Source organism: Chelonia mydas, chromosome 3 (assembly GCF_015237465.2).
Source record: "Chelonia mydas isolate rCheMyd1 chromosome 3, rCheMyd1.pri.v2, whole genome shotgun sequence".
Lineage (NCBI taxonomy): Eukaryota > Metazoa > Chordata > Testudines > Cheloniidae > Chelonia > Chelonia mydas.
Genome location: NC_057851.1, coordinates 79,583,577 through 79,609,914, shown reverse-complemented (window position 1 = coordinate 79,609,914; position 26,338 = coordinate 79,583,577). Strand labels below are relative to the sequence as shown.

Below are 26,338 nucleotides of genomic sequence, written 5' to 3'. Positions count from 1 at the left end.
AAGGGTACAGAACATGCACTGTAGACCTAACAAATCTATATGCTTTATGAGGTTTCAAACTAACAGTTTTTTTCCTGAACTTCATGGGAGATTAAAGAAACATTTGATATTTCAGTCCAAAGGCAGAATAAAAGTGTGTTCCTCTTGAGTTATTTCTATCAACTGGGCCAGCATGTGGCCAAGCTGATTACCATAAAGGTGGAACGTTATGTCTGGCAAAGAATAAAGAAGCAGCTGTCCTCTGGGTTACTATATTATCAAAGGTTGATTTAAGTGCCTCAGTTCCAGCCCTGTTTCTTCAGAGTATTGTGCTTGCAGATTAAATTAAACACTTAATCTTGTTTTCAAGGTCAAGCAGGGTTTGATTAAGTTTCCTGGCACAGGTCTATGAGATTAAAGCCCCCGCACCCAGGAAAGCATTAGCTATTTCCCCAAACAGGATGGGGTTACCCTGGTGGACAGTATTCCTCTCAATGAAAAGCTTCCCTTGGGCTTTCAAATATTCCTTTAAAAAAAAAAGAAAGGAAAAAAAAGACACTGCAGTGATTTTTTGTTCTTGGACATATTTAAAATCCCAGTTTTTGTTTTTTTACACTCCTCTTTTCAAGATCTATTTGGGTTTGTCATTTTTGATCTTCTTTCTTTAACCAAATTTCTCTCTCTTCATTTACGCACCTGGTTAGTTCATCATTGATTGCTCCGAGGCTGACGGGTGTTTGTATTTTACCAGCTAAATGAAAATCCTAAGGAATAAGGTCTGTTGGAAGTGACTGATCATGTTGTATGCTCACCCCTGCATCTCCAGCTGCGAACAGAGCTTTATTTATTGCTAGGTGAAGAAGTGCAGTAGAACGGTAGTTCAGGGGTATTTTGTGTTTATTATTATTAAATCTGGAATGGCGTAAGTGATTTTTTTTTCTATCATAACCTCCTTCCCCCAACTGAAGAGTGACATTTGCTTACAGTGATCATCACTATCAGGTTGTGTGTGTTAATTTGGGGGCAGTAAAAAGCTTGACATGGTTATCTTTCTAGCTGGTGCCTGTTAGAAAAGGCAGAGCTCCCTGGTATGTGTGTGGAGGTTACAGAATCAGGGGGAAAAGTGGTGCAACCTGAGAGGACAGCAAGGAACGCTAAGTCAGGGCAATCTATGAGGGAGTTCAAAATAAAGGAAAGTTACAGGAATCAATTCTGGAAAATGAAATTAGTAAAGTATGAAATCAGTCCAGATATTCCCGAGGCTCCATTCATTATGTACTGTAGATGGCACCGAGCCACGGACCCTTGCAGACTCTCTGCAATCATGGAGGATATGTCCGAATGAGGTATGAGAATCTGATTACAAACTTCTCTTCTTGGGGGATGAAAAAGGAGCCAAGAAATCTTGAGAAAAGTGATAAACTGTGTGGGGGAAAAAAATAGCTTGAGCCAAGCAATTTGGGGCATAAAGATGACATTGATTGCATTGGTCCCCATATGAAATACAGTGCAGTACAGTAAATATTCCTTTGGGATTCAAGATGATACAAGAAGTGCATATAGCAGGGAACCTCTTTTGTCTGATTATGGGCATCCTGAATGTGTCCTATCCAATCCCATTTCAATATAGCTTAGGCTTTTGTAGAGCATTTTTAAATCTCCTATAGAAACATAATGGCTATTTCAATCTATGATCATTGTTGTTTTTCTTCTGGTAGCACACGGAGGCCTCTATTGGGGATTAAGACCCAGTTGTGCCAGGCACTATACACAAGTCCCTGCCCCAAAGATCTTATAATATAGCCATGTGATGAGTCAGTGAGAGACCAATAAATGAGGGGGGAGGACAAGGTAAACTGTGAAATTATCCTGAATAGCTGAATAAGTAGAAACATCATTACCACCTACTGCCTAGCTGCTATTGAGTGAATTGTAGGCATCAGAGCTAAGGTGATACGTAGAAATATTTTATCTGTGTAATAATCATCTTCCTTTTCATTGGTGGGGGAACAATGTTAATATTGAAACATTCCATTAAATACTTTTTGAAATTATTCAGGAGAGGATAGGAATATGACTTGAAACCAAAGAAGTTTCTGGACACTTTCAAGTATAAAATTGGAAGGTTTAGCACATTTAGAGCAGAACACACCACACTCATCACCTGGGCGTAGCAGGGCATAAAAAGAGGTGTTAAATGTTTTAGGCTGAGCAAATGCAGAGTTTGGCAGGGGAAAGAAGCCTAAAAGAGAGCTCTTTTCCAGAGAAGATTCACACTCCATTTGTCCTCTCTGAGAGCTCATATACCAGTAAACCCTCAAAAGTCAATAGGGGATTCAAGCTATAGGTCAATGAACATTCCTTGATGTAGTGGATGAGAAGCTTAATCTGACAATCGTGTTAATCAGTGGAATCATAATAGGATGTTGTGCTAAGTAAAACAACGTAGCTGGTGACTTAATGATTTTGGCTTTTGAGGTCTCTCCCTTTGCATTGCTGTGTTCTCTCTTCTCCAGATGCATTTTCTTTGTGCCTTTCATTTTCGTCTTACCCTTCTTCTGCTGATTTAGCTGATGGAATGTCTGTACCCATGCAGTTTACAAAGGTGTCCCTAAGTGGAAGACATTCCAAGTATGTTTGCTGTAGGAGGGAATGTGTATTGTCAGCTTGGATCTAGACACAGGAAAAATGAAAATGCTGAAGATCTCAAGCAGCAATTGGTTACCAGCTCTGTGCATCATGGAAAAAATTCACTCCTTTCAGAGGGCCAGCATGAGATCCTAATCACCACTTAAGTCCCACGTAAGCTTGTTTTGAAGGGTTAAGTTGGATTTAACTATTCTATAGGCCATTTGCTAGCTCTCCATACACAGGGTTACCGTACATCCTGGTTTTTCCAGACACTGCCTCTTTTTGGGCCTCTGTCCTGGCGAATTTTTCAAACAGGAAATGTCCTGGATTTTTGCAGAGCAGATGCTGTAGCTCAGAAAGAGTCCCAGTTGGTCCTTTCCCCTGCAGCCAGAGCTGCTGGATCCCGCCCACCCAGGCCCAACTCCCAGCCCTGAGGAGGGTCTCACAGGGTGGTGCTGACTGATGGTTGTTGCTGCGTCCCGGGGTTGTGTCAGCCACCCTGCCCCAGTGACAGGGAGCGATACTGTCCCCAACCTCCAGTGAGTACCCTCACCACAGGTACCCCTCCAGTGCCCCCCAACTGTACCCTCCCTCCAGCTTCCCATCCCCCAGCTCTGCCCCACCAACACCCACAGGATCCTCTTTTTGGGAACCTGAAATAGGATAACCCTATCCATAGAGGAGTGAAATTCACCCCAGGGGAGCACTGTTGCAGTTATACTGGGCTGAGCTTTGTGACTACTAGCTAGTCTCCATATAGAGTCTGAAAGCTCTCAGCTACCTGGTTCTTGTGAATTCTAACTAGTCTATGAGATTACTGAGAAGTGGTTTTTCTACTAGCTGCCAATTGGAAAGGTAAAAAATACACCATTCAGCAATAATTTTGATGTATGGTTTTTAAAAGAAGGTCAAAACTGTGAAAGCCGATATTTAATAAGCAAAATCCTATAAAATATATTGCTCAGGATGTATATGCTGTAGTGTACAAGCCAACCGGGCGTGGGTTTGGTGGTGGTTATTTTTTTAGTGTAGGGTTTCTAGATGAACAAAACGGTTGTCATCAAGCTACCTGTAAAGTAAAAATGCCTTACAAAACAGGAAATAGTGGTTGGCGGTGGTGGTTGGGAGGGAAAGTATCATAACAGTTCTGAAAAGTGAAAGTAGTATATCTGCTTAGAAAATTAATTCAAGCTACAACTGGATTGTCTGACTGTAGTAAACATGAGCATCAGGTGACCTGTAGTATATTGTATGGCGTTTGTTTGACTAACTATTCATAGTATGTATCCACTGTTTTGTGTTAGCCTTAATATGTTTCTCAGTTTGTTAATGCAATGGGTGGTTTTCCTGTGCTTAAGTTGTAGTAGTTTGAGCAGGGTCCTGAAAATCAATATTCCAAGGTTCTAATCCCTTTCTTTGCTCGCTGGTTTACTGAATGAGTGTGAGCAAATCACTTCGCTTCTCTTTGCCCAGGTTTACCCAACTGGAAAATGCTTCACAACAGGCCTGCGGGGTAGTTGCATTTAGTTAATATTTGTAAAAAGTTTTGAGATCTTCTAATGAAAGGCTCTAAACACTCTGAATGAAATCCTGGTCTACATGAAGTCAATGGGAGTGTTGTCATTGACTTCAATGGAGCCAGGATTTCATCTTCTTACTGCAGAGGTGGGCAAACTACAGTCCGTGGGACCGTCCTCCCCAGCCCTTGAGCTCCCGGCCAGGGAGGCTCGCCCCCCAGCCCTTCCCCAACTGTCCCCCCTCCCCCATAGCCACGCTGCCAGCACTCTGGGTGGCAGGGCTGCGCTCTCCTGCAGGGCAGCGCAGCTCCAGACATAGAATCATAGAATATCAGGGTTGGAAGGGACCTCAGGAGGTCATCTAGTCCAACCCTCTGCTCAAAGCAGGACCAATCCCCAATTTTTGCCCCAGATCCCTAAATGGCCCCCTCAAGGATTGAACTCACAACCCTGGGTTTAGCAGGCCAATGCTCAAACCACTGAGCTATCCCTCCCCCCCATGCTGCTCTGAGCGGCATGGTAAGGGGGCTGGGGTTGGGGTGAGGGGTCCTGGGGGGCAGTCAGGGGACAGGGAGTGGGGGGGGGGGGTTGGATAGGTATGGGAGTCCTGGGGGGCCTGTCAGGGGGTGGTTGGATGGGGCGGAGGTTCGGGGGGGGGGTCAGGGGATGGGGAAGTTTGGGATTAGATAGGCTTGCGAGTCCCAGGGGACCTGTCAGGGGGTGGGGGTGTGGATTGGGGTAGGGGCAGTGAGGGGACGGGGGGTTCAATAGGGGGTGGGGTTCCGGGGGCGGTGGTTAGGGGCAGGGGGTCCCAGGAGGGGGCACTCAGCGGACAAGGAGCATGGGGGGTTGGATGGGTGAGGGGTTCTGAGGGGGGCAGTCAGGGGGTGGGAGGGGGCGGATAGGGGGCGGGAACCAGGCTTTTGGGGCTTTTTCCCTACCCGGCCCTCCATACAGTTTTGCAACCCCAATGTGGCCCTCGGGCCAAAAAGTTTGCCCACCCCCGTCTTACTGCAACATAGCAGTGGTATTATGGTCTGTTATGGTACCATGTAATCCTTTATAGCAAAATGTACTTTAGCAATATATAAAGGACATATATTTTTCTTGTTTTAGGATTTAATTAATAAATTATCTTTCTATTGGTTATATCACTGTTTTAATTATAAAACATGATTTTAAATATGATTTAAATCATGGTTATAATAACTAATATATATATAGCCTGAACATGAAGATAAAATCTCCATGTATCTTCAGTATATCTGAAGTAGAGTACCTGTTTTCTGTAAATGTAGAAATACAACAATCTACACCAGCTCAGAATCTCTTCCTTAGTAATTCTTACTTTTCCAAAATGTAAAAGTACTGCTGGTTCCTAACAGGAATGCTATTTATTAATTAATTAATCCTTTACTATTTTCTCTTTGAATCCAACACAATAAGCCCCCAATTTAAAGCTGTATTATAAGACGTTATAGTGAAATAGCAGGCATGGGATTGCCAGCTGTAGGCAGCTGTCATTCCATGTTTCTAAGATTAATGGTAAGAAACAGAGAGGCTGATCTCATCTCAGGTTGTAAATTGGGAGGAACTCCTCTGAAATCATTGGAGTTACACTAGTGTAAAACCAGCATACTGGCAGAATTAGGCCAACAGTGTATGTGCATGTATAGTCTATGGGGGAAGTGCCCAATCCTCTTCCCACTACAGTCAATGGAAGTATTGCACTCTGTTATTACTATTTATTACATGTATAGTGCTAAAACTGTGCTAGGTGCATAGACTTTAACATGATAGGATTGGGCCCCAAATATACATACCCATTAACCATTGCCATTTGTTTGAGTAGACCTACATTTCAGAGGGCAAGGGTCACTGGAGTTGTATTCCATTTCGTGGGCTCATGTAACGCAGGGTCAAGTGGGAGTTGTACATCGAACTAGGGCAGGCTGGTGTTAAGAATTTATTGACTCAGTAAAGTAGTTTCACATTATATTATGTAAGCAATCAGGGAATGCTTAGAATAGTACACAAGGCAGTAAATGTTGTCTGAAATGACAGCACAAGAACATCCTGGCTGCAGTGTGCTGAGCAGCACAAAAATTGTTCTTCTCTGCTCTCTTTAGGATGCTGTGCTCTCTTATTCCCTATCAAACCAGAGGGAAAACTGCTGAAACAGGGCTGGGAAAAATTATTCAGCATTGCTCCAGTGTTTTGTTTTCTTTCTTGCTTTCTTTTAATGACTCTCTTGCTGCTAATTGCAAATCAACTGGACTATCGATTGGTTGGTGTTTTATTGGCTGATAGTTTGCCATGCTTCATGAAAGAAATATTACAATCCCTTAAATGAAGTTAGATAGCCAGAACCACTTTTTAAATATCTAAGGGCCAAAGTGGAATCCGTTGCTCACAATGGGGAGCAGTTACAGGAGTATTCTCACTAACTTCAATTAGCCTGCTCCTTTGAGCAACTGTTTATCAGTGTGAGCAAGGCGTTCCCAATCTGCCCCTTAGTGAATCCGAGAATGGGGGGGAGGGGTGCGCGCACACACACAAAAAGCTATGTTAAAGGAATGTCTAGGTTGCAAAGTGAAGTGCTCAAAAGTTAGGAAATGCCAGAATTAAGGTTGCCACCTTAATTCAGCCCCCTTTGTGCATATCCATAATGATGCAGTCTTTTAATTACATGATCACATTTTATTTTTTCCAGGCTTACTTCATTAAGGTTTATATACTCCTTTATGATCTTTGAAGTGAAGGTGTTACAGAAACGCTAATGTGAGTATCACTAGAGTTTATATAGGCCTAGAGATGAGCTTATCAAATATAACCAAGCTAAATTATTGCCAGTCCCCTCAAACCTGAATTTCAATCTGGATCAGTTTGGTTATGTTAGTCCTCAATTGTCTATTTCTACTTTATCTAGTCTCCAGCCTCTCCCATTACCGGACCTTCCCTGTGAGAAGCAACTTTCCCCCGCAAAATCCTCTCCTCCTAGCTACTGCACTAAACCCCTCCTCATCTGGTCTTGTGACAATTGCACCCCCAAGAAGGAATGCAGGTGGAAGTGGGAAAGGAGAACGTAGGGGAGAAAAGTTCAGATAATTATCCAAACTCTTGAATTCTTATCTGAAAAGAACTAATGGACCTTCTGAGGCTTGTCCATCACTGTTGTGTATCATTTGAAGACATCTTCATAATGAATACGTTATTGAAAAATAAAATAAAACAATAAAACAGAAAAGGCCAGATCAGTGCCAGACAAGCCATAATGGAAAAGCTATGAGTATCCGCCAATGATTTAGTTAGGGACTAAAACAAAAGATATTACCTCACTCACCTTGTGTCTCATTTATAAATGAGGTAATATCTTTTATTGGACCAACTTCTGTTTGAGAGAGACATGAAGCTGGTCCAATAAAAGACATTACCTGGCCCACCTTTTCTCTTTAACATTCTGGGACCAACATGGGTACAACAACACTGCACACAATATACAAATGTGCGTATACGTATACACACACACACATACACACACACTAATCTATGTAAAAAGAAAAGGAGGACTTTTGGCACCTTAGAGACTAACCAATTTATTTGAGCATAAGCTTTCGTGAGCTACAGCTCACTTCATCACGAAAGCTTATGCTCAAATAAATTGGTTAGTCTCTAAGGTGCCACAAGTCCTCCTTTTCTTTTTGCGGATACAGACTACCATGGCTGCTACTCTGAAACTAATCTATGTGTGTGTGTGTGTGTCGTTTATTCACTTCTGCCAAGTCTTTGTCCTTAAAAAAATTTCTCAGACCACCTATTAAAGGCAGAAGAAACCTTTGCATTATCGGTTTAATGAAAACATCACACCTTTATGTGATACACTGAAGATGAGAAAGAAAGTAACTACATTTTAAAGAGAAGTTGGTGCTTTGCTGAGCTGCAAGTTGCAGATAAATATAAGAGTGCTTCTTTCAGATGTCTTTTGTTCAAGGAGGACTAGCTGGTTAAACCATGTGAGTTTCAAAATATATTTATAGAAAGTTCTCTAGTAACAAGCTAATGGCAGAATGATGCTCCTAGAAGGTAACCTGTAAATTATACTGGCAACAGGGTATGATTGGTAATAAAGTAATTTGAACTAGCAATTGCTTGGCTGAATTTGTGAAACAGGACCTGTTAAAATACCAAATCCCAATTTAATTGTAATTGCTTCTGGAACAGAATCAATCCAATCTAAGTTTTGAAGGTTAGGGCCCCATCAAGCCATATACCCAAATATCTACGATGAGACTTTTGTTTCAGTGTTGTCTGACTAACAGCGGATATCTTGGCAACATAAATATCTAGTGTCAGATTCACTCCAGCAGGGGAAACCCAGGCTCTGGGTATGTGGTGGTGGAAAATCTGCTTGGAGTAGCAGGGAGAAGACAATGATGTAAAGTGCTTGGAGCCCTCACCCTGCTGGGCTGTATGCAACTGGCAGGTGCAGCTGAAACAGTGGGCAGAGCCAGGCAAGGGGTGGATGGGGATAGAATGCTCGGGAGATCTGTTGATAGACTCCCAGCAGGAATGGAAAGCTGCTTACCATGGCAACCCCCCTGGTGGCAGTAGCACCGCCCACCCTCCTTCAGGTATAAATGCCTCCAGGAGTGCAGAGAAGGGCTGTGATGGGTTGTACTTGCCTCACACTGAGTCAGGTAGGGAAGGACATAACACTTTGCCAAGGGAACAGGGGAAAGGACCTATCCTGCTCCAGAAAAGCTTCTCAGCTTGTCAATTAGGATGGGGGAATTCCCACTTGGGCTAATTAGGGCAGGAAGCTAAAGAAGAGACAGTGGTAGACTGACAGAGTAAGGCTCTCCCCCTTCTCAAAGAGAGAAATCATCTCTTGATTGCCAGTCCACTGAGGAAACAAAGGAAGTCAGGAGGCTCTGAGAATAGAAACATTGCAGAGACCATGAAAGAAAGGGGAAACTGGAGCTCTTGGCTTCCCTTGCAGGGCTCTGCTGGCTGCCAAGTTACTGGCAGACACTGAGTTAGACTGCTTCTCCGGGGACTGGGTGAAGAGAGCCCATCCTGTAGTGTGGTTGCTAGCTGGGATTTGGCTGAAGGAAGCCATGACTGAACCACTCTTACTTTGAGACTCCGCAGAACGAATCCTGGCCCTGATCTCATTACTTCAGGCCAGAACTGAGGAAGGCTCTGCTCAGGCATGTGAGCATCAGAAAGCAGCAGGGCTGTCCATTTTCTGCCACTCTGGAATACAGCTAGGGACATGCACGCACACCAAGTGCACCCCCAGAGGGGCAAATCCAGCCCTAAACATATCATCCCTGCTCAAAACCAGGAAATGAAGGCAGCAGAACAAGATTTCCTGTTTGAAATGCACTGAGTCTGGATTTAATTTCGCAATCAAAACTTCACAGTTGATTTTAGATGGAGGTGTGCAATAGATGGCCCTCCGAAGCGCCACATTTAAGAGGGACATTGGGGTAGACATCGAACACTTTACAGCTAGCCATGAGCACCTTGTTCTCTGCCTGCTAACCTTGGGAAGGGGACTTGGGAAATGGACTGCTCCTCCAGGCCAATCAGCATTCTCCTTTTACCACGCTCAAGGATTTAGGCATGCTGAATTTGAGATGCTCCTTTTAGCAAATTGGGATGGCCCCCTCCTCCTCACAGGCCTCTAGGATGGAGACTTCTTCTGAGCTTGTTGGTGGGGGAGCGGAGGGGCCACTCATTCTGCTTAGGATTAAGGCAGAGCTTGTCTTGTAAATCATAAACCACATTCCGAGGCACAGATCCACAACAAGATCTGCCACCTCGCATACTTTATGGCCTTTATAGGGTGAGTCTAGACACCAGCTTCCTTCTCTTTTCTCAACAATATCACAAATGGCAGTACTAGTGTTTCTGTAGCACTCACCAAAAAACCACAAAACCTTTAAAAAAAGAGAGGGGGAGAGAGGGAGAAAGCAAATTGCCTTTGTTTTCACCATTCAGTCTGAGCACGTTTTGCACACATTTGGTTTGACTGTCACGGCAGAACAGCCCTGCCACTCATGTGACCTTGTCAGATCAATTGTTCACATATTTCCTTTTTTGCTCTGCCTGTATTCTTTTTCTCCATAAAGCCTCATCCCACCAATTCACTACCACAGGCTACTAGTCTGCAACAAAAACGTCAGACCAAATCAAGAAAGGTAAGATCAAAGAAGAAGTTCGCCACTGCTACTCCTATGGGTCCCATTCTCACAAGGTTTTCAGATTCTTCTGGCTCATTTACCAAACCTAAGTTAGAGGGGCATGCAGCTACTGCTTTCCCAGTGTCACTGGGGTACTATCCTTCAAAAGAATAGCTCCCGAAGGACAGCAAAGTGTCACTACTGGTGAATTCAACTTCAAAAAATCATGCTGCGGGATGATACCAGGACCCATTTTCTCCCACTCTTTGTTCCTAGTAGCGAGGATAGAAGCAGACATTTTTTTCCAGGTCCCGATTGACACTGTGTGATTTCTTATCAGTTACCTACTCCAGCTTTGAGACATAATCCCTGAAAGTAAGAACCCCCATCCCCATTATTGTGGAACACCAGTTTCTTCCACAGCCCAAGTGTATCCAGGATCGTTGACAATCCATGACGTTGGGACCATGGATAAGCAAGTACAGAACAAACGATCCATTTGCACAGACTTAAAGTAAGATCACTGCAGAGCCAATTTGTGAATTGATAGTCATTGGGATTTCCAATAAGTAAATACTTCATAAGGTGAAGCGGTTGACAAAGGCACATATAATTGAAAAGTTGCTTAGGGCCTGTTATCTGCTGTGACTTGGCTGTGCATAAACGGTTTTGAACCTTTACAAAATAAAGGTAAATGTAAGAGTTAAAAAAGATTTTTCCACTTGAGAAAGTTTGCCTTTGCTTTTTCAGTGAATTATTCATAAATGGCTTGGCTACACCTGATTCCTCTTGCCATGTTTTTTGTTGCATATTCTACAGTTGTATAAAGTTATGTGCACTCAGGGAAACAGGTTGAAGCCAGCTGTACGGCCAGTTGTGTTTCCATAGATGTGTGAGTTATGTGTGAGAAGTCAAACAATAGTTTGCAACCATCAGAAGCATCCTATTCATCAATGTTTCAGGCTGCCCTCTGTACCCATTCCAGCTCCTGCAAACCAGATGTCCTCCAGAAACATGCAGCAGTAAAAAAACCCAACCCAAACCCAAGACTCTTCTATGCTCGCTGTGTAGCAGAACCTGACTTGCCACACTGATGAATATCTCTCCTGTGCCACAATTACCAGCATTGCTACCTCTGCCGCTCATCTTTCTGCCCTGGAATTATTGTATTAGACAATGTGGGCAAACTGTGTCTGTGCAGCAAAGGATGTATGTGTACTCTGTTTTGGACACTATTACTACTTAGAATTCTATCAAGGAGAGTTAAATCTCCAGTATGCTGCAGTAAGGAAACAATATATGGCCACCCGCTGCAGCAGGAGATTAGAGTGCCACGTTCTCCGTGCCCGTGAACACCATGAAAGAAAAGGCCTTTCATTCCTAGCTCTATTCCTCACTCATCACTGTAGTATCCAGATAGTTTACAAACTGTTTATCCATTTAACAGATATTAGCCTGGAGAGTAGAGCTGGTTGAAAGATGCAGGACGTTTTTCCCCCCAAACTTTTTGTGACAGCTTTTAATTGGAGTTTTGAATCTATGAAAAATTTCACCCCGCTATAAAATGGTCAAAAAACTGCAAATATTTTTAATGCAAAAATGTCCACCTAAGTATCCGCATGTTTTGCCATTGTTACTAATCAGCATGGTCCAGTGGACAGGGGACTAGACTAGGAGGCATGAGCTCCATTGCTGACTCTGCCACTGGCCTGTGTGGGACTTTGAGCAAATCACTTCCCCTTTCTGTGCCTGTGTCTGTCTTGTCTACTTAGATTGCATGGTTTTATGGGCAATGACTGTTTCTTATTCTGTGTCTACAGAGTATGTAAGACAAAGGAGCTCTGATCTTTTTTGGGACATCTAGGCAGTACCGTAATACTAATGCCCAGGTTACACACAAGGAAACTGAGACACCGAGAGATTTAGTGTGTGACTTGTCACAGGGCACACAGGAAGCTGTTGGGAATAAAACACAGACTTTCAGTCCTATGCTTTAGTGACTAGACCATGCTTCTTCCTTGAGGAAGGGCTCTATTAGAGGGATCCCATGCAACTAAATCTCAGCCCATTCCTATCCATGATGTGTGAGTTTCAATTTCATAACGTACATTCTAAGAGGGCAATGCATCATGTTGCAATGCAACACAGTCTTGTATTAACTCAGCCTCATAACACGATCATGACCTGGCAGTGTAAGGTCTAAAAGTCATAACCATACAGCTAAGGGTAGCCTATTAACTCTTATTAACTCTGTTTTCTCCTAGAGCTCCAGGAAGAAATCACAGCCAGTGTGGTACAGGCTGTCCAGCACCGTCTGTGATTTGGGGGGGCGTCATAACCATCCAGCTAAGGGTAGCCCAGAATTCCTCCTTACCTGTAAGGGGTTAAGAAGCTCAAATAACCTGGTTGGCACCTGACCAAAAGGACGAATGGGGAAAGAAGATACTTTCAAATCTTGGGGCGGGGGGAGGGGGGGCGGAGGCTTTGTTTGTGCTCTTTGTTTTTGTGTTCTCTTGGGAAGCGGAGAAGCACCAGGTCAGAAAACTCCTTCTCCTATAAACCATCCTAAAGTGAGTCTCAATATTGCAAAAAGAGTAAGTAAATAAGGCAGGGCACGTTAGATTACCTTTTGTTTTCAACTTGTGAATTTTCCCTGTGCTAAGAGGGAGGTTTATCCCTGTTTTTTGTAACTTTAAAGTTTTGCTTAGAGGGGAATCCTCTGTGTTTTGAATCTGATTACCCTATAAAGTTACCTTCCATCCTGCTTTTACAGAGGTGCTTCTTTTACTTTTTTTTTCTTTATAATAAAGTTCTGTTTTTTAAGAATCTGGTTTACCTATTTGGTTGGTATGTTATTCTCAAGCCTTCCCAGGAAGGGGGTGTAGGGCTTGGGGGGATATTTTTGGGGAATAGGAATTCCAAGTGATCCTTTCCCTGATTCTTGTCTAAATCACTTGGTGGTGGCAGCGTACCGTACAAGGACAAAGGATTTGTGCCTTGGGGAAGTTTTTAACCTAAGCTGGTAGAAATCAGCTTAGGGGGCTTTCATGCGGGTCCCCACATCTGTACCCTAGAGTTCAGAGTAGGGAGGGAACCCTGACAAAAACGAATACAAGACTCTAATTATCCCAAATGCTAAACTTGTGATACTCAGGATTGGCTCATGTATATAGGCTGGATGGCAACCTTGTGTCTACAGCTAATGCAGGTATGTAAAGACAGCCCTGGAAGTGTCTGACTTGTGAGTAAGAACCTCACACCTATTAATAAAATGTCTTCCCCATCAATTGGCACTATAGAGTGCCATAAAATAATCATATTTTCAAGCTGCACTGAAATCTGTGAGAGATGATGTATCTATATGTGATGATGATATGTGCGGCATTCATGTAATTTATTTAAATGTATCCTTCCACTTGGCTCATGTTGCACATACAGCCCAGAATCTCTTATCAAGGGTCAAAGAAAAAGGAGACTTTCCAGAACAAACAATCCCCTCTAACCTTAACTCCTGATATCCGAAAAAGAGATGAGCTATGAAATGTGCCTTAGCAGGTAACCATTTCAATAGACCGTTGCATGGCATGACATTCTCATCAACCCTTCTCCCTGTGTGTTGGGAGAGATGGTCATCTTATGACTATGGTCACAGTCAAAAGACACATTCTGAGAGCCGAAAAGGAGGGGAAATTTGTCAAATTACTTGCTGCAAAGTGTTTGCTCGGCTACATTTTTAATATGCATATATTGTGTTCTTTACAATTTGATGGTTGAAAGAAACGAGCAAGAATCACAAGCCCATTATCCCTTATTTGCAAACAAAGGTCAAGGACTACCCAGAGCTGAGGGTGAGAAGAACTGCAGCAGGTTTCAACAGCTGGAGATTTCTGGGACTCCAAGGTTCTGCGACTCGAAACATATGAAAATGGGAAGAGTCAATACACAGGTAGACTGAGGCCCCAATCCTGCAAAGGAAACCACCTGCATAGATCTTCATGTCTGGGCAAATAACACTGAAGTCATCAGAGCTCAGCACAGGCATGTGGATCTTTTTGCAGGACTGGGGCCTGAGAGTGTATTGAAAAACTAAAGCATTCTTCTTAAGAAACTGGGAAGTGGACACAAACTGCCCCGTTTTGTGTCTGTGTGGTGTGATTTAGCTCCAGAGAATTAATAGTCCATCCTTTCCTGAGATTGAGTCTGGAATTACTAAAACTTTCCATGTGTCAATCAGGGTAGGCTGGTATCTGCACAAGACCTGGTATAGTCCACCAGGGCTAGACTGTTGTCATCTTGGTTTATCCAGGGGTTATTTGCACCTCCAACTCTTGCCATTATTGGAGTCCAGGTTTAAAAAGCTGCATTTATTCTAGAGATGTGCTTTTATTACTAAAGGGTCTTTGTGGTCTATCAGAAAATACTAAACCTGGGGGAAACAGATTACAGATCTACTTACCTATCAGATCTACAGTAACTCATGGTGCTGGCTAGAGAGGGAGAAGTAAGTTAGATTATACTAACTCATCACCCTGGCCAAGCAGAGTGCAGATGGTATCCAGTAAGATTCCTCCCGTAACTTGCCAATGCCTATTGACAGTATTTTCCTATTCCCATCCTTGGCCTTCCCCAAGCTGAGAATGCCAGTAATGCGAAGATCTGTGAGTGAAATCTGCTTCCGTTGGTCAAATCCACGTCCAATGGCAAAACTCCTCTTGACTTAAGTGGGGCCAAGCAAGGTTTCTCCCTGCGTGCAGTGGTTTGGGGAGGTGGGTGGTGATAGCCTGGTAGCGGTTTGGCTATGGAGAGGGAGTTCTGAATTCTAGTGAAGGAGCAGCATCTCACTAGGCCCAAAGGAATGATTTGGGAGGCAGAGGTTGAATGAAAGATGCCCAGTGCCCAGTATTTAAAAGGTGCTTAAGGAAAAGGAGACATGCAGTGCCTCAGACCTACTCTGAATGCAGAGAAGCACCAGCCCTTCCCGCTGTACAGACACTGACTTCTGCTTTTGTGTCCCTCGGCTCCCATCAGCTGTACTTGGACTTTCTAGGTGCCATGGCATCCTCTTCTTAAGTAGCTCTAGCCTTACAGCTGACTGAGAGGGTGTGTTTTACCACAGCAACAACATGCTTCGGAGCCTCCTCCCAGCACAGATGAATACATACTCTCCCTATCCCACTCCAGGCTCTCCATCTTAGACAAGGGGAGGCTTTAATGTGCTTTGCCCCTGACTGACTCAGAAGGGAGTAAGATCCTTCTTTAAAAAACCAATAAGCAATCATGTTTGCTGGTACCTCTTGCAAATTACAAATGAAATCACAGACATGGGCAACTGGGGCGGAGGGGAGAACTTGCTAGTGCATTTCCTAGCAGGAAGTTCATCCCTGCTGAGCTCTTCCTGCAGGGTCAAAGGCATCTATAAAGCCTCCCAGGCTAGCATGCAGCTGCTCTAACAAGCATGAGTCAGCACCTGATCTCCAGCAGATCAAGTTTCTGACTCTCCACAGGAACTTTTAACTCTGGAAGAATAACACAGGAAAAAACCATGCCAGGAGGCTGCATTTGAATGGCATTTCCTTCTCCCTTACTGGCTTTGATCATAGAATATGTTACAGAGTGCTAGGCCTGTGTTTGGATCTAGTGGACGGACTTTAGAAAGGAAGGGGAGCTGGTCCCTCCATCACAGGGACGATGATCTACTGAAGACCATGAAAACAGATCGCTAGTTCAACGTTTGCATTGTCTTGTGTGGGCTTCCAACTTGTGGAAGCCAAGCAAGGGTTTGATCAAATCAAAGAGAAGAAAAAGAAAACTACCGGTGATAAAAGATAAGCTGTTGTAGGCATTGCATGGTCAGGGTGAAACTCCAGCGCGACGGACATCAATGACCAAACTTTCACAGACTTCAGTGGGCCTGTATCTTTTCATATTAGAGAGAGCTATTTTCTTTTCTGTAATTGGAGATCCCTGGTTTATCAATGCCTTCGTCAGCTCCCATAGGACAAAGAAGGCCTTTTTTTTTTCCTCACAGAACAGAGAATACAAATAAAGCTCAACAGAAGCATTGGGCCTGATTCTGATTTCATATACACCAGGGACTCTCAGGAATAGTTCCGTTGATCTCAGTGGAGTCACACTGGTGTAAAACTGGAATAAAGTGAGATCAGAAGTGGGCCATGTACATATTGTTTTAATTTTAAGATTTTCAATTTAAAAAAAAACCCCATAAAATTGTTGAGCTGGAATTGTCTAAAAGATAAGAAAATGTGCCATGACAAAGGAACAAAGTACCTTTAAAATCTCAAAGCAAAACTTCAGCATTATATTAAAGGCATTTGCTGCATTTAATTGGAATAATTTGTATCTGATTATTTTTGCAGCTGGTTGGTGTGATTGTAAATCTAATGAACTGTTAAGATGTCTAGAGCTTTTCATATGGGCTTTTTAAAAATATTGCTATTTAAATTTAAATACATTAAATAATACAGGGAAGAAAAAGGACCTGATTCTTCTGTAACACCAGTTTTACATCATTGTAAGACAACTGACTTCAGTAGAGATGCTCTTGATTTACACTAATGTAAATGAGAGAGGAATCAGGTTGTTGGTCATCTTTGCAATTAAATGTAGTAATTACAATATATTTATACAGTAGATGAGTTTTTGGTTTTGGTGCATCAGTTCAAATACAAGACCGTGGTATGCAGAGTCAAATGGGTTAGCCGGGAAGCCAGTACAGACATCAAAAATCTTGATTTTTTTAAAAAGTTCTGGCAGATTCAAGAGATCACTAGTTCATAGTCTCCTGGGCAGAGGACAAAAACTTTATTGCCAACATTTGATGTGCTTCTCGGGCATAAGATAATTGACACTGTAGTAATTACACAAGAACTATGCACAAGGAATCTAGAACAGAAGAAATATTATAGCAAGTATGTCAGAGTTATTGCCATTGCACGTGGATGAGAATCTTAGAATTCAAAGAGAAAGAAGCTGGCAATTTTCCCAAGAAACAGTTATATCATCCACACCAAGGGCTTATGACATAGCTGCCTTTGTGGGTCACTCCCACAGAAGGAATAGAAATCACTAAACAAAACCAAAGAAGACACTGTTTCCCTGTTTCCTGAGGACATTCAGAATTCTATTTACAATGCTTGGATCATGAGGAAGTGACAGGCGCCCACCCAGACACTGACAAAGTAAAACACACAGAGCAGCAGACACAGGTTCCATGAGGCACGTTCCCCTCAGGCCATTGCAAGAGGCACTTTTTTGAGAACAGGAAGTGGCTTTGTGATAAGAAAGCCTCTGAGGTTCACAGACAGTAGTCACGTCATCTGTCCAGCGGTTTCAGCTCATCTGTCCTAACCACCTTCCTACGTGTATGTTGTTTTCATTGGCAGTTTTAGCATGTGTGGTTGGTTTTGGTTTATTATGCTTTTGGTGTTTGAAAATCAAACATTGGAAACAAAGTCAGTCTCAGACTAGCACACTTTTAGTATGTTCATTACCCTAGCAGCACACTCCCTCCCCCCCCATCTTTTCTCCACTTGCCAGTTCCTAGGCCTGTGCTCAGAGAACTTTATGCTTCATAAAACTAACTTCAATAAAATAGACTCTTGATGTGATAGTGTAATACTATCCCAGGGGATGGCTTAGAGCAACTGTATTTTCAGTTGTTGTTAAGGCATTTGTGATCTGAACATTGAAGAGAGAGGGAGTTCTATCAACACCTGGGCTTTAGAGTGAAGCTCTTGGTGATGGACTTCATGCCAATGCACCAGGGGCAGGCACGTGTACATACTGTACAAGAACATACAAAGTGGTGTTGTCAAGATGACACACTTGTATAATTGCATACCCTGCCATTTGGTTATGCCTTGTGTGGAACACCCTATAGCTTCTATTGTACTTTACTGCTTGGGTCCCAGAAAAAACAGTGCTAGGAGCATTAGAAATGCCTAAGGTAGTTGGATAAATACAGAAAAAGTTCAATAGTGAGGATCCTTTGGCTTACAAAGTCAATTTGTTCTCTGAATGTACTCAATATAGTCAAGAAGAGAGGGTTCTTTGAATCATATTGACTGTACTGGCTTATTACGTGAATCCATTCACATGTTTTTTCTCACTTAAGAGGTTTATTCCTTTAAAATGTCAGATCATCATTTGCATTCACTCCAGGTGATACATACATGGACTGTAACTTCATTGAACAGGTTATTCCTGTATCAGATGTCCACTGAACAGCATTTTGTATTCAAATATAAGACATGCAAAGGTTGGAGTGGGGATGTAAGGGCTAATCCAAAGCCCGGTGAAGTCAAAGGAAAGACTATGGGCATCTTTCCATTGGCTCATGGAGTCTCCCCATTGACTTCAGTGGGTTTTGGATCAGGCCCTTATTCCCTGTCATTTTGTCCTTTCTCATAAATGAACAAATACATATGCAAAGTACAAACCCATGCTACTTTAGGTTTCTGACTGCCTGAGAGTCTCCTCTGTGAAGTATTATTTTTTCAGTCCTTATAAAAAGCAAACTAAAAAGAAAAAAACTAACTTTTTTGTGCCAAACTTTGATGTCTGTGTCTGTGAGTCACACCCAGGATGTTGATATGCTTCATCTTCTGTTTCTTTTCCTTGGAAACCACCTGATTCTAAGATGATCTGAAATCTCAAGAAGAATTTTTGTTTTGGGTGGCAGTAGAGGATCCGAAGGCATCATTCAGAAAGTATCACAGTAAAAAAACCATGCACTGTATAAGAAGGAAGGAAAGAAGCTGCGGTGCTCAAGATACAGAGAACCTTTCCATTTGACTCACGCTTGTTCAACCTGCTGCTTTTAACCCGGCCTCTGTGCAAGAACAACCTGCATAGACAGAGGAGATTTTGACTTTGTGTGAAGATAAGATTTACACAGTGGGTTTCCACATAGTTCCTGAGTTAGTGTTGTTCATCTAGGGAGCCTAACTGCACCACCCCTGGCCACTCTGTTAATTTAGACACTCTATATTTATCCTACAGCATTTGCTTTGCTCTGGTGTACGGCATCTACCATTTGCTTGAGAGTGTTGTGCGGCTGGTGTTAAGCACTAATGATTTGTTAACTGGTCTGTAAATCTTACAGTACGTCATGGGTCTGTTCACGCCGAGCAAGTCCCCATCATTTTATTAAAAGACTGTCGTTAACATGTTAAAAGTAAATCTATTTTTGTGGGGTGTTGGGGGCTTTTTGTTTTTCTGATCCAGTAATAAACAGCAACCAAAAAAAAAAAGGACAAATAAATGCAGAAATGGGAGTCTTGTTTGTCAATCATGTACTCGAAATTTATTTTCAACCTTTTGATTAGGCAAAATATTTTTGAACCTCCATGATATGTTGAGCCCTACTCTTGCAAACACTTATTACCAGGCATACTGCTCACTCTTGTAAATAATCCAATTGAAGTAAGTGGGTCTACAGTACTATATTGTCAGCCGTAAGCATTCAAATCACAAACCAGGTCCCCAGAATCATGAGATTTTTAAAAATAATTTGGAAGGGGTTCTTTTTAATTGCCTTCTGCTTTCTTAGCCATGCACTTGGAGCATATTTTCAGGCTTTTCTCTACTACCATGAGGGCTAGAAATGTATTTTTAACAATGAAAGCTGGGATTCTCATTTTATCACTTGCCTCAGGGAGTGGGGTTTTAAGAAAACCACCAGATATTATGAGAATCATGGTAAAATCACACTAGTTGGCAACACTGCATTACTAACCAGTAATGGGAGGAATGGGACCTGGATTTGTAGTCCAGAAGAACAAATGGCTGGACAGACAAATATATGAAAATTCAGTTTTTTCTTTGGGTTTTCACATCTTTCGTTGGTGTTTTTTTTTTTTTTTTGCCAGAAGCTGTGAAGAATCTTTTTTATTCCCTCAATATTTTGCATATGTTTGTACACTTACTTTGTTTATTAAAAGCTGAATGCGAGAAAATGGGCTAGATTCTGCTCCATTAAAGCTGCTCAACTCCATCGGCTTCACGGAGTTGTGGGGGAATGACAGAACATGGTGACAAAAACCTGCTTATTGTAGTTCAGTAACAGATGCTAGAAAAATTGTAGAGAGTAAATATTTAACCATAATAGTGGAAAATTGCCTTTCTTTAACATACTTCCCTTGGTCCCAGTCTTTCACCCTTTGCTCCTGGGAGTAGTTCTTGCACATCAGGTAGTCCCATTTGAAATCAGTGGCACAACTTGTTTGAGTAAGGGTTGCAGTAAGACAAAATAATAAAGTGAAAAAATTGCCTTGACTTTTGCAGGGTTTGAAAAATTATTTTCAATGTAAACAACAAAAAATGCTTGGTGTTTTTTGTTGTTGTTTGTTGATTTGTAGCTCCTCTGCATATGAGTCACTTGTCCTCGCTGCCTCCAAGACTGGATACTGTTGACATGCAGTCTCCAAGAATACCTGGTAGAAAACGAGGAAGACCCCCACTCCATTCTACTCCGATGAAAATGGCTGTTCACAATCTCTATTCAGCGCCATCTGGTTCCTTGCCAGTAGTGAAGATCCCAAAGAAGAGAGGAAGAAAACCCGGGTACAAGGTACATATACTCAACCCTGCCACTCCCCAGGTTCCTCTGCCATTAATGATTGTGTCTGTTGCTTTAGGATATAGTACAATAGACATGAAATTTGAAATATAAGATAAATGCATCAAAGGCCTTTGTGGTGCAATGCAATAATAGAACAAGAATGAAGCTTCTCTTCAAGTAATTCATCAAACTGATAAAAAATGGGGGGAAATTGCAAAATTGTTGAAAATGTTTTCATTTGGAAGTATCTGAAAATAACTTATTTTTCAAAAAAAAAAATTGGGAAATTTTATTCACATTTTTTGGTGTTCTGATTTTTTTCTTCCCTCACCCACTCTTATTTTTCTTTTTCAACGAGAAACGAGGAAAGAAACGGGAAATTGGGTGGAAAAAATAGAAGTTTTCATTAAAATTACTTGAAATTTGGGGAAAATGGATTTTTAAAAAAGAAATGTGTATTTTTGGAGAAAAGGCCATTTTTCAATGACATTTTTTGGTTTGAAAAATTGTGACCGGCTCTCAGTGTAATGCATTACAGCTAGGGTTCCAGGGGAGTGCACTGACAGCTCTCAGAGACTTTGGAGTTTAGAGTGTCCCCAGACTGAGACTCCTGAAGACGGAACGTGTCTCTGTCCATGAGACGATATCAGCACAGGCAGGAGCAGTGCCAGCTTCCCCAGGCTTCAAACCTGACCTGGAGGAACCTCTTCTAGGAATAGAAGGATAGTTCACTTCCAGTCGCCATGCCTTCAGCTCTCTGCTGAGGCTGCCAGCTGGGCTGCTAGTTCGTGTCATGGGGACACTTGCCAGGTCGCAATTGGACTGAGCCCACAGACTTCATTTAAACTAGGTGAGGAGAGAAGATTTAAAACCTGTCGCTGATAGTGAACTGGAACTTTATGCCTTAAGGGTATGTCTACCCTAGAATCGTAAATTGACCTATATTAGGTAATTACAGCCACCACAGTAATTACTGCAGTGGTGCATGTCCGCACTAACCTCTTTGGGTCTGTGGTGTGTGTCCCCACCAGGAGCACTTCCACCGACCTAAGAGGAGCAGTGTGGGGAGCTGAGAGCCCGGGCTCTCAGCTCTGCTGGCAGCTAAGCCTGGCTGCCTCACAGGCTCCCGGCGGGCGGGCCACCCTCCGCTCCCTGTTCCCCACCAGGAGGAAGCTGCCTGGGGCTTCTTGCTCCAACTCCCAGCTGGGAGCGGGGTCTAGCCGCCCAGCTTTCTTGTCAATTTCATGGCTCCAATGTAAGTAACGCAGAGTCTATACAGATGCTGCCTCACCCTAACTAACCAACATAAGCCCTATGCCTCTCGTGGAGGTGGAGTTATTATGTCGCTGTAGTGGGGCACTTACATTGGCGGGAGCAAGGCTGACACTGACATAATTAGGTCAACGTAAGCTACCTTATGTCAACCTAACTATGTAGTGTAGACCAGGCCCTAGTGAGGACAGCCTCATCTTTAGTTCTTGCTATGAAGACAGTAAACCAAATTCTGCTCTGAATTTGGGGGGAGGGGATTTGGGCTGCTGGAGATTACCAAATGTAGGTCTTTATCACTTCTCCTGCCAAGGAAGACGCTGCGTGTTTGGAGCTAGCCACCAAGCTGTGCCGTGGGAAGAGCATGAATAAGGAGAATGTGTTCGGAAGTGTAAACAAGCTAGTTAGTTAGGTGGGTGTTGTTGGCAGCAGATTGCTCTGTTGTTTTCTCAGTGCATTTTTGAAGGCAGGGAGATGTATAATGCATGTTTGTTACTCGTGTTACTTTATTTCACCCGGAAAATTATAGACACGCAGGCTGCTTCTGAAAGATGGCAAATTGCCAAAAGTTAGAAAATAATAAACTGCTAAAGATCCTAAACAGAAACTCCAGTGACTCCTGTGAACAGATAGTGCCTTTTCCAATCTTCCTTAAAGAAAAGCCCAAACACTGGTTAATTCTCTTCCTGGGAAACTCTTCTTGCGCCATCCTCTTCTGGGATTTTGTCATAACAAATACATTTACAATAACGTAAGGTTCACCTCAAGCTTTCTTTCCAGGTCTGGCTGCTTCTCAAGCTCCCACTTCAGGGCTGCTCACCCTCGACTTACATTCTCTCTGCTCAAGCTGCTCCTGCTTCTCTTATATCCAGGTGGGATAGCGAGCCACTTGGCTCTGTGAGTCAGGAGAACCCACTCAGTCCTTTCCGAGCTCAGCCAACAAATGATAACAGGACCAGGTAACATTGCTAGCCTGTTACACCTACGCACTAAAGATCCCACCTACAGTCGGAAATCCTTTGTCTTCTAAGGCTTCCTGAATAATGTTATTCAACCTCTCATTACATGTGCCTCTTCTGTTATTTAACACTGAGAGACCTCAAGCAAGCTGGGGCCCCATTGTGTCCCATGACAATCCCTGCTCTGAAATGCTTACAGTCTAAGGCACCAAGGATATGAGCCATACCCCACTGGAAGGATTCCTGTTGACTTCAGAGCCCAGTTCAGAAAGGACTTAAGTATGTGCCTAACATTGAATTCAGTGGTACAACTCATGTGCTTAAAGTTAGACACATGCTTAAGTGTGTTACTGAATCAGAACCAGAATCAGAAAAGGGGGAAGGGAAAGATCTGGAAGAGCTGTATCCTCTGCTACTGCTTGCCTACTGCCTTCTGTCAGACCTCGCCAATGCTTGATGTGAGGGGTTGAGGGCACTGTGGTGTATTGGCTCCTCCGAGGGTCCCCTTCTAGCCAGAGGTTCCCAGCCAGTAGTAATCAGCCATGTGCTGTGCTGTCTGCTGCTCAGACCCAATGCTGCAGGAGGCTGCCCTCAAACCACAGGGCCTGGCAAAAATCCTGCCTTAATCTGAAACTGCCTGGTTTTAGCCCCTCCCCCCCATCCCTTTGATGGTCCCTCTTATCCAGTCTCCTCCCTCTCTGCCATGCTCTACCTTGTTCCTGCGACTATGACTATGAGTGGCTAGATGATATTTAAAAACAACGAGGAATCCGGTGGCACCTTAAAGACTAACAGATTTATTTGGGCATAAGCTATAAATCTGTTAGTCTTTAAGGTGCCACTGGACTCCTCGTTGTTTTTGTGGATACAGACTAACACGGCTACCCCCCTGATACTAGATAATACTTAGTCCTGCCATGAGTGCAGGGGACTGGACTAGATGACCTCTCAAGGTCCCTTCCAGTCTTCTGATTTTATGATTCTATGACACCTTCCTCATCCTCCCCATCCATCCATCTTGCCCTCCCTTGCCAGACTTTGCCTTACTAGGGGTGAAGAATTTTCTCCTTCATCCCATACTAATCTTACCATAGCACCTTGCACCATCTCCAGTGCCTCTCTCTCCGCCCACTGGTACTTTCTCCTTCCTTTGCTGTCTTCTCCCTGCCCTCACCACTCATCCAGCACCTGGTTTTTCACTGTCCCCTCATGCGATTGATTCAGATTTTTAAGTGGCCATCCAGAGGTCCGGGTGCTGTGCATGCACACACACTAAAAACAGATTCACCAATGGCTAGAGAACATCTCCCAAGTCCTTTACCCAGTTCCCATAAAAAAATGTTCCCATTCACCTTTTAAGATTTCACATTAGTAACATACTTGTGAATAATGTAAGCGAATGACAAAGTAGCATTAAACACACATCCAGTTCAATTACAGACTTTGGTGTCCGCTATGGAAATAATGAAGGATTCTATAGTAACTGTTCAAAATACTGTAGAAACATTATTACAAGTAGTGGTGTTTTGAACAATTACTGTAGGATGTTGTGGTTTATTTATTTTAATACGGGATAACTAGCTATTTTCCGGTACACTATTTATTGTTTTATTTAAGAGTTATTATTTATGTGGTGCCAAAAGGGTGCATAATAAATACCAGCGTATTATGTCAGTACACTGGAACTGGAACTTTTTGATTGTTTACACTAAGTATTTATTAGTAGCAACATTTGCACCCTTGCGGTATGTTTATACCAAAAAATCTCCAAATGCTCTCCAGTGCTTGGATAATACTAACTCTGCTTTACAGATGGGGAAACAGAGTCACAAGCTGATTAAATTATTTGCCCGAGCATCACAACAAGTTCGTGTGTAGAGTTGGAAACAGAACCCAGGTCTCCTGCTGCTACCACTACACTAGCTGGCTCCCATTTTTTAGTAGGGTAGCACTGCATTTCAACTTTAATCTGAAAACATTCTGGCGAATTTATTTCTTCATCCCAGTCCTCCCCTCCTCGGACTGCAGTTTTACCAAATACAGAAGACTTTCAGCAAAGAGAAGGAAACAATAACAGGATCTGAAACAATGGAACTGCAAAGTGAGTAGCAGGGCACTGCAGTTATGAAATATATAATGTAGCCAATCCAAATGTTTAAAAAATTGGATCTTCAATGCCTCCAACCCTGTTGAAGAGAGAGTTTTGTCCCCAAGAGACGTAAAGCACTGCTGCAGCCAAAAGAAATCAAATAGACTTGTTTCAAATCGTCTTTATGAACTGATTCTCCAAGGCGTTGAGCACTCTATTATACGTATTTGTCTGGCTTGTATCACTGCAGTAAATGTGCACCACCCCATCTTTAATGTATTTATCCCCACAACACTGCTGTGAAGTAGGGAAGTGCCAATATGCCCATTTCACAGATGGGAAGCGGAGGCACAGAGAGGCTAAGTGACTTGTCCACGATCACACAGACAGCCTCTGGTGGAGCAGGGAATTGCACCTGGGTTTCCCAGGTTCTAGACTAGTGCCTTAACATTCCTTTATTTCTTCTTCCAGTCTCCATTCCCTTGAGTGGGAGTTGAGGAGTCTCATTACTTTGTTCAAGTCCTCAGCACTTTCCATGCAGTGACACCTTCAGGGACAGAGCCTTAGCTGTATACATGATCATAGGTCCATAGATCTGCTCCTCCATTCTGACTGAGCATCAATAAGAGTTTTACATAATTAGCGGAGGATGGTCTGGCAAAAAACATTCCCTCTCCTGGGTCTCAGTGGCTCCACATTTCTTGGCAGCATTAGGAGAAGAAAGAAAAGCAATGAATTGGAGATCATTCATTATTTATGGGATCTGCTTTAACGCAATCATTTCTGGCCTCCAGTGTGTGTGAATGGCATCTGTAGGGGCAATGCTATTTCTTGATGCAGGAAGGACAGAAATAAGACATCTTTTCTAGCTGCTGGCTTAAGTTTCTGAAGTTGACATTCACAGTCTGTAACGTTCAACACATCTGGCCTCATGCTATTTATTTGCTTTATAGGATTTGCACACCAAAGCAATGTTTCTGCTAAGACTCTATGTATACGGTGTCCTCTGCTGAAGTGCACAGCTCTCAATAAAAACACACTCTGAGCGCCAGTCAAAGATTACATCTTGTGATGCGTAGCTCTCACTTGATTTAATTAGCTCACAAATTGTATGACTTTCTGAT

At 42.9% G+C, this 26,338-nt stretch overlaps 1 protein-coding gene across 9 annotated transcripts in view; it reads left to right on the top strand.

Moving 5' to 3' along the window:
- The window catches only part of SCML4 (Scm polycomb group protein like 4), a 110,241-nt gene that overhangs the window by 25,464 nt on the left and 58,439 nt on the right, over positions 1 to 26,338 (top strand). For 6 of the 9 annotated variants that reach the window (XM_043542753.1, XM_037894582.2, XM_037894580.2 and 3 more), the window contains exons 2-3: positions 6,841 to 6,908; positions 20,695 to 20,906. In XM_043542753.1, coding sequence (XP_043398688.1) covers positions 20,706 to 20,906 — 201 coding nt within the window. In that variant the 5' untranslated portion in view covers positions 6,841 to 6,908; positions 20,695 to 20,705. The remainder of the gene's footprint in view (positions 1 to 6,840; positions 6,909 to 20,694; positions 20,907 to 26,338) is intronic. The other 3 variants (XM_043542754.1, XM_027819900.3, XM_043542751.1) reach the window with 1 other exon arrangement.